This window comes from Eulemur rufifrons, chromosome 19 (assembly GCF_041146395.1).
Source record: "Eulemur rufifrons isolate Redbay chromosome 19, OSU_ERuf_1, whole genome shotgun sequence".
NCBI classification, from domain to species: domain Eukaryota; kingdom Metazoa; phylum Chordata; class Mammalia; order Primates; family Lemuridae; genus Eulemur; species Eulemur rufifrons.
This window is the reverse complement of record NC_091001.1, coordinates 97,787,916-97,796,471: the sequence shown is the minus strand read 5'-3', so window position 1 is coordinate 97,796,471 and position 8,556 is coordinate 97,787,916. Positions and strand designations below refer to the sequence as shown.

The 8,556-nt window shown below is 41.1% G+C and overlaps 1 protein-coding gene across 1 annotated transcript; it reads right to left on the bottom strand.

Moving 5' to 3' along the window:
- Positions 1 to 312: 312 nt before the first annotated feature.
- Positions 313 to 8,245, bottom strand: PFN4 (profilin family member 4). Its single transcript, XM_069495324.1, has 4 exons — positions 8,129 to 8,245; positions 7,158 to 7,295; positions 6,230 to 6,335; positions 313 to 341 (listed from the first exon to the last, which is right to left on the bottom strand). The coding sequence occupies exons 1-4, from the start codon at positions 8,243 to 8,245 to the stop codon at positions 313 to 315; spliced, it is 390 nt and encodes a 129-aa protein (XP_069351425.1).
- Positions 8,246 to 8,556: the final 311 nt, after the last annotated feature.

Below are 8,556 nucleotides of genomic sequence, written 5' to 3'. Positions count from 1 at the left end.
TACAAAAGCCTCACAGAGGGGAGTCTCCCAACAGGTGTGCCCCATGAAACAATCATATTCCATGCCAATGACCAAGACTTAAAGAACACTTTTTTTTTTTTTTAAAAAAAAAAAGAACAAGTCGGTCAAGTAATTCCAATTGAAGAAGAGGATCTCTTGAAATAAGAAAAATTGCTTCCTTAACTCCTTCTTCTTCTTTGGTATCTTCTACCTAATGTTTTTCAACCACAAACTAAGGTATTATTTTTTTTCTTTAAGATCTCTAGTGTTCTTCTAAAATAATAAAATTGTCTTTCATAGGTCTCTGATGATTTAACTTCCTTTTTTTCTTAGATAGTCTCCTGAAAGCAAGTAGAGTATGGTTATTATTTATGAATAGTAAATTATCACTACAATTCATTTATTATTCCACAAACATTGTTGGGTGACTGCCGTGTGCTGGCCACTGTGCTAGCTCCTGGTGATACAAGGATGACTGGATAGTTAAAACATAGTCCCTGCTCTCATGGAGTTCATTGTCTAGTAGGGGAGATAGGTGATAGATATATATACACATCAATTCTACTTCACAGTAATAAATGCCACAATATTTATTATTTGAGATGTCCTGGAGTATGAACTGGTTATCCAAGCAAAGACAGGACAAAGGATGCCTATGGCTGGGCAAAGGGAGTGGGAAGAGAGAGGGCACAGGGCAACAAAGAACCTGCTGCCCTCCTCTCCTATGTGCATTCTATGACCTAGATTTAAAACTGATTACACCACTTCATTTTTTAACAAGCTCTTATTAATTTTAAAAAACTTAGAAAGCTAATGCTTCACTGTTTTTCTGAAATTGAATGCTGGGTTTTACTTAACATGCCTTCCTCTGTTGTAATCATGACAGATGGAAATGGTGGAAGAATAGGGAGGTATTAAGTCACAAAAGAAGTATAGTCCAGAAAAGTTAACTACAAGGAAAATTCTGCAAATTGAACCATATTTTCCCACTGATCTATGTTGGCAATAAGGTCCCAGATGAAATTCTCATGAGAATAAACAAAATATCAAAACCATGAAATATCTACTTCTATATCCATATCTATCTCTATATCTATCAAAGCACAGAGCCCAGTTCTTTAGCACATAGCTTTAGTTATAGAGTGGGGCAACTTGTTCTGGGCGTGGTGGCTCACGCCTGTAATCCCAGCACTCTGGGAGGCCGAGATGGGAGGATCGTTTGAGGTCACGAGTTGGCGAGTGAGGCAACTTTTAAATGAAGAAACTAGGAAATTTGGTTGGCTTCTAAGGAATTAAGTCTGTCTCTCAACTGTGGTTTATAGAGAGGTCACAAGAAATTTAAGAAAAAGTTATAGTTCTCTGATAACTCATAGTAATACTATAAATAAGTCATAACACGTACTTAAGTTTCTTTTTTTAAACTGAGGGCCTAGAATTAAAGATGTTAACATTTTGCAAATGTTGTGATTCACTAATATATTTATTTTAAAAACAAACTTGAATAATTTATGTTTGCAAAGCAGCATAGCATCCTTTATCTAATTAGTATCCAGAAGTTTTCTTTTTTTTTTTTTTTTTTTTTGAGACAGAGTCTCACTTTGTTGCCCAGGCTAGAGTGAGTGCCGTGGCGTCAGCTTAGCTCACAGCAACCTCAGACTCCTTGGCTTAAGTGATCCTACTGCCTCAGCCTCCCGAGTAGCTGGGACTACAGGCATGCGCCACTATGCCCGGCTAATTTTTCTATATATATTTTTAGTTGTCCATATAATTTCTTTCTATTTTTTTTTTAGTAGAGACGGGGTCTCGCTCTTGCTCAGGCTGGTCTCGAACTCCTGACCTTGAGCGATCCACCCGCCTCGGCCTCCCAGAGTGCTAGGATTATAGGCGTGAGCCACCGCGCCCGGCCCAGAAGTTTTCTTTAATTAATAGTCATCCTCCTAGAACTTTCATAATTAAAATTTTTAAATGGTCATAATTCTTTACTTCCCAAATTTTCCTCAGTGGTCACATATATATTTTTTTGATAGAGAAAATTATAATTAAAAGAAAAAGAAGTGAAGGAAACAAAAGTAATGAGAGACAACTGGGTCCTGTGTGGGTATCAGCCTTGCCCGTTCCTGGCGAGCATCCAGCCATTTCCAAGATAGCCTGTCCCTTCCCGAAGGGGAGCAGTGGGATCTCAGTGGCATGATGTCAGCTGTGTCTGTCTAACCAGTATACATTCTTTGGAGTCTTTTGTGGCCCTAAACAAGAATACCAACCTTCAGTGCCAGCGACAGAATCTGTATTACAACGGTCAGGCAACTTCTCTGGTCTTCTCTGGGGAATTAGTCCTGGGCCTAGCCTGATAGGATAGAGCCTGGTTTCTTGACAGCCTAATCTTCTTAGCCTCATTTTCTGGATGCTTTACATAATTAGCCCAGATCTGTAAGCCTCTGTTCTGCCTTCTGCTTATACCCTACCCTACTGACACGGAACCTCCCTCAAATGCTGACCCTTGCTCAGAAAGGGTCCATCCATGGTGGTTATAATTGCTTGTCCTTCCCGGGTTGGAGTTCATCCCTATCATTTGGTGTTTCCTAAGTTGTATCTTGCCCAGAATTAGTCCAATTTGCTCCCAGAACATCTGATTGCCAGCTGTGTAGCATGGTTTATGACAATCCCCTCCAGGAAACTAGTTATGACAACTGGGAAGGTCTGTACACATTGGTGTTTATGTGTGTACATATACAGGCATAACTTGGAGATATTGTAGATTCAGTTCTAGACCACTGCAAAAAGTAAACATTGCAATAAAGCAAGTCACGTGAATTTTTTGGTTACTCAGTGCACGTAAAAGTTATGTTTATGTTTATGCTATACTGTAGCCTATTAAGTGTGCAATAGCATTATGTCTAAAAATATGCATGCTTTGGCCGGGCACAGTGGCTCATGCCTGTAATCTTAGCACTTTTGGAGGCCGAGGTGGGCAGATTATTTGAGCTCAGGAGTTCAAGACTAGCCTGAGCAAGAGTGAGACCCCATCTCTACTAAAAAAATAGAAAGAAATTAGCTGGACAACTAAAAATATATAGAAAAAATTATCCGGATATGGTGGTGCATGCCTGTAGTCCCAGCTACTCGGGAGGCTGAGGCAGGAGGACGCTTGAGCCCACGAGTTGGAGGTTGCTGTGAGCTAGGCTGACACCACAGCACTCTAGCCCAGGCAACAGAGTGAGACTCTGTCTCAAAAAAAAAAACAAAAAACCCATGCTTTAATTAAAAATACATTATTGTTAAAAAATGCTAATGATCATCTGAGCCTTTAGCGAGTCATAATGTTTTTGTTGGTGGAGAATCTTGCCTCCATGTTAATGGCTGTTGACTGACCTGGGTGGTGGCTGCTGAAGGATGGGGTGGCTGTGGCAAATTTCTTTTCTTTTCTTTTCTTTTTAGAGATTAGCTGTCACTCTGTCACCAAACTGGAGTGCGGTGGTAAGATCATAGCTCACTGTAACCTCAAACTCTTGGGCTCAAGTGATCCTCTGACCTCAGCCTCCTGAGTAGCTAGGACTATAGGCTCAACACAATGCCCAGCTAATTTTAAAAAATTTCTTGTAGAGATGGGGTCTTGCTATCTTGCCCAGGCTGCTATTGAACTCCTGGCCTCAAGCATTCCTCCCACCTCGGCCTCCAAAAGCACTGGGATTACAGGCATGAGCCATGGTGCCCCACCACAAATTTCTTAAAATAAGACAACAATGAAGTTTGCCATATCAATTAAGTCTTCCTTTCATGAAAGATTTCTCTACAGCATTCAATGCTGTTTGATAACATTTTACCCACAGAACTTCTTTCAAAATTGGAGTCAATCCTCTCAGACCTTGCCACTGCTTTATCAACTAAGTTTCTGTAATATTCTAACTCCATTGTTGTCTTTTCAACATTGTTCACATAGCATCTTTGCCAAGACTAGATTCCATCTCAAAAAACCTCTTTCTTTGCCCAACTATAAGAAGCAACTCTTGGCTAGGCATGGTGGCTCATGCCTGTAATCCTAGCACTCTGGGAGGCCAAGGCGGGAGGATCACTTGAGCTCAGGAGTTTGAGACCAGCCTCAGCAAGAGTGACACCCTGTTCTCTACTAAAAATAGAAAAAAATTAGCTGGGCAACTAAAATGTGACATAGAGACACAGTAAGCACATGATATTAAAAAATGGTGCTGATGGACTTGCTTGACACAAGGTTGCCACAAACCTCCAATTTGTAAAATAAATGCACCAACTGCAGAGCTCAATAAAACAAAATGCAGTAAAATGAGGTATATCTGTATACAGATATATAGTTTCTTTTTTTTTTTTTTTTTTTTTTTTTTTTTGTTGAGACAGAGTCTCACTTTGTTGCCCAGGCTAGAGTGAGTGCCGTGGCGTCAGCTTAGCTCACAGCAACCTCAGACTCCTCGGCTTAAGCGATCCTACTGCCTCAGCCTCCCGAGTAGCTGGGACTACAGGCATGCGCCACTATGCCCGGCTAATTTTTTCTATATAGATTTTTAGTTGTCCATATAATGTCTTTCTATTTTTAGTAGAGACGGGGTCTCGCTCAGGCTGGTCTCGAACTCCTGACCTTGAGCAATCCACCCGCCTCGGCCTCCCAGAGTGCTAGGATTACAGGCGTGAGCCACCGCGCCCGGCCCAGATATATAGTTTCTATGATGGTACTTAATTTCTCAATTAATCCTTTAAGATCCAGCTCTTGGTACCCTTTCCTGACTCTCCTAGGCAGAAGTAATTAATTTATTTGTTCATCAAGCCTGTATTAATTGGCTACTCCACATTAAGTACTATACTATGTTAGGTACTAGAGACAGGAAGATGATTAAGACAAAATTCTTGCCTTCCAGGGGTTCACAATTTCGATAAACAAAGAACTCTAATGGGGATAATAATAAAGGTATACATAAAATACACACCACAGTGGAAGGAAGCCCAGGATCCAACTGGGGTCTTTAATGATGATTAGGAATTTGCCAACTAGGTGTGAGGGGGCAGGGACAGAGTGCAAAAAATATTCCAGGCAGATAAGACAGCATGTATACAGGCACAGAAAGCAGAGACTATATCTTCACCAGCTTTGTCTAGTTTATCTAGGACAGTGCAGGGCACACGGTAGAGCACCACTGAGTATTTGTTGAAAGAACGAATGAATGGCTGCTCTTATACTAGAAGCTTCTGCTATTTCAAAGGAGTGTTTAAGCAACTCCAATAATTTTTTTAGAAATTTAAATTTAGATTAAAAAATGTAAACACAAACACAATTTACCATTTACTAAGTTTCACTCTCACAGATATAATTTCCCAGCTAATTCTCTATTAGATCTCTATTCAAAAATGTATAGACAGAGAAGGGGAATGCAGTATACACCAGTGAGGTGGCCGCTCACAGTGATTTCTTTTTCTGTAAAATATCCCTTTACATAGGGTGGACCCCAGGAGCTACATCTCTGCTTTTTCACCCTGCTGTCTCCCCGCTCCCCAACCTTGCCCCTCCTACACAGCTGACTGATACAGAGGCAAACCATATGGCCCACAACTTGCCAACTCAGGGCCTTAAGAGAAATGAAGGGGGCCAGGCGAGGTGGCTCATGCCTATAATCCCAGCACTTTGGAAGGACTGCTTGAGGCCAGGAGTTTGAGACTAGCCTGAGCAACATAGCAAGACCCCCATCTCTACAAAAAAAAAAAAAAAAAAAAAAAGGAAAAAATTAGCTGGGCATGGTGGTGCATGCCTGTAGTCCCATCTACTCTGGAAGGCTGAGGAAGAAGGATCGCTTGAGCCCAGGAGTTTGAGGGTGCAGTGAGCTATGATGATGCCACTGCACTCTAGCCCCAGGCAACAGAATGAGACCCTGTCTCAAAAAAAAAAAAAAATAGAAATGAAAGGGTAGGATGGGAGGCTTGGCCAGGATCCCTGCCAGGAAAGGAAGCAGTTTGCAATGGGACAGAACAAAGCTGACTCACTTAGAAACAGAGACAAGGCGGAGTCCTTGCAGTGTTCCAGTACTTGGAATCTGCTTTCCTTGTGGCTCAGCTGCACTGTTCCAGTGGGTCTGTAAGTAACCCCAGTATCCTTCTAATAAATTCCTCTTTTCTGCCCTAGCTGGTTTGTTTGATCTGGATCTCTGTCACTTGTAGTCAGAAGGCCCAACTACCACAGGAAATGAAGACAGGCATTGGGAGGTAAACTTACCCAGCTTCTCTGCGGCTTCCACGCAGACACTAGGATACATGCCCTCAGTGTAAGTTGCCACTAGAAGATACAGGCGGGTCTTCACAACAATCACGCCAGTGTTTTCCTGGATAAAGAATAAAATAGAATATCCTGCTCTTGGTTCTAGTCACAGGACCAGCAGTTATGCACCAGCTATATTTTTCACCATTTTCTGATTTCCATAAATATATATGTTTTTGAACTGTCCACTATTTTCTACTAATTTAGTTGCCTTTCCTCAAAAAGTTTCAGACTGTTGTAATAACAGCATATGTATTTTGAGAAGGTTCCCCAGTTGACTGTAATATACCCCTATCCCAATGAGAACAGCAGGTAAAATGGAAAGGTAAGACCTTTTGGAATTGGACAGCTCTGGGCTTGACTCCCAGCACCTCCATTTTCTGCCGCATGTCTATGGAAGAGTTATTTAACTTTGTTAAACCTCAGTTTCCTCATTTGTAAAATGAGGCTATTTAGTTTAGAATGTGGGTGAAGTGTGCCTAACCCATAATACAGGAAATCCAATGAATGTGAATTTCATCTCCCTCATTCCTTATAATCGACAGAGAGCCAAGAGAGGTTTTAAGCACAGGAGTGGTATCACCTGTATTTTTTTTTTAAAAGGACGAGGGTATAGTACGAAGGATGGACTATACTGTACTACAAAGAGACAGTTCAGGTAAGGTTTAGCTGGTAGATTCTAAAATGAATGTTTCTCAAAGCCACGCTCTCTGATAGTGGTTTTTTTCCCCCACAAATGCCTTCCTGGCACCAGACTGCTGTCTCAGTGTCTTGAGACAGTAATGAGTTTCATTTGTTTTATAGAGAGGATCATGTGTGACAAAGAAAACTGGAGTCAAATTTTTTTATAGTTTCACCTAGCTGTCTTCAAATCTTGAGCACTCACATTCTTAGCATAAAGAGAATATTCATCTGCCCGGACACATTTGTAATCCTTTTCCCTGAAATACAATCCTTCTCTTCGGGCTTGCAAAGGGTTCTTGGCAAATCCATTCACAAGTCTTCGGACATCACTGGGCATTACCTGGAGAGGTTAAATAGTTAGACCAGGAATTGGCAAACAATGGCTGGTGGCCAGCCAGATTTTCCCTGCTGGCTGGGTTTTTTTTTTTTTTTTTTTTTTTGCCTGCAACCTAAGAATGGTTTTCACATTTTTAAATGGTTGGACAAAAAAAAAAAAAAAAAGAAAAAATCAAAAGAAGAATAACAATTTGTAACACTTGAAAATTATGTGAAATTCAAATTTCAGTGTCTATAAATAAAATTTTATTGGAACACGGGCACACCCATTCTTTTGTGTATTGTTTATGCCTGCTTTTCCATTACAACTACAGTTCAGTGGTTGTAACAGAAAGTATACAGCCCAGAGACCTAAAATATTTCCTGTGGCTCTTTATAGAAAAAGTTCATTTAAAAGCCTGATACCCAGGATGGGTGCAGTGGCTCATGCCTATAATCCTAGTACTCTGGGAGGCCAAGGCAGAAGGATTGCTTGAGCTCAGGAGTTCGGAAGGAGCTTGAGCAAGAGCGAGACGCTGTCTCTACAAAACAAAACAAAACAAAAACAACAACAACAACAAAAAAAAAACAACCCAGAAAAAAATTAGCCATCTCTACTAAAAATAGAAAAAATTAGCCCAGCGTAGTGACACACGCCTGTAGTCCCAGCTACTCTGGAGGCTGAGGCAAGAGGATCACCTGAGCCCAGGAGTTTGAAGTTGCTGTGAGCTAGGCTGACGCCAGTTGGCTGATGCCACAGCACTCTAGGCTGGGCAACAGGGCGAGACTGTGTCTCAAAAAGAGGAAAAAAAAAAAAAAAAAAAAAAAAGCCTGATACCCAAACTTGTCTTTTCTTACACTAAATCCTGGTGATGCTATACACAGGCTCCCCTCCTGGAGTTTGATGAGGGCTGCACTGTCCACATGCTTGGTTCCCAGGAGTGTATCTAACAGTAAGTTCTGCAAATGGCTCATGCCCAACTCAGCTCTGAAACGGAAACTGCAGTTGAAGGGATCCACTTTGGCTAGCTTTTAAAAGGCAAGGCATGTGAATACAAATGTCTCTAAAACGCCCCAGTTTTAATATTAGCACGTGTACTTTGAAAAGATGAAGAGTGAAAATGGTGGCCCATCATCTAGCGTCCACTAGTACTCAAAAGAGGAAAATAGAGTCCTAGAAAAATCACAAGAGCACACAGAGGGCTATGAAGTTGGGTTTGGACAATCACAGCCTCCTAATTTGTTTGCTATGTCAATGGTTTGCGTTAAAATTATCTGGGATTTAA

Coding starts and splice junctions, on each gene's coding strand:
- PFN4 (XM_069495324.1), bottom strand. CDS start 8,245: ATGAGCCATTTGCAGAACTTACTGTTAGATACACTCCTGGGAACCAAG. Junction 7,296..8,128: donor TAGCATCACCAGGATTTAGT/GTAAGAAAAGAC, acceptor TAACCTCTCCAG/GTAATGCCCAGTGATGTCCG. Junction 342..6,229: donor GGAAGCCGCAGAGAAGCTGG/GTAAGTTTACCT, acceptor ACTTGCTTTCAG/GAGACTATCTAAGAAAAAAA.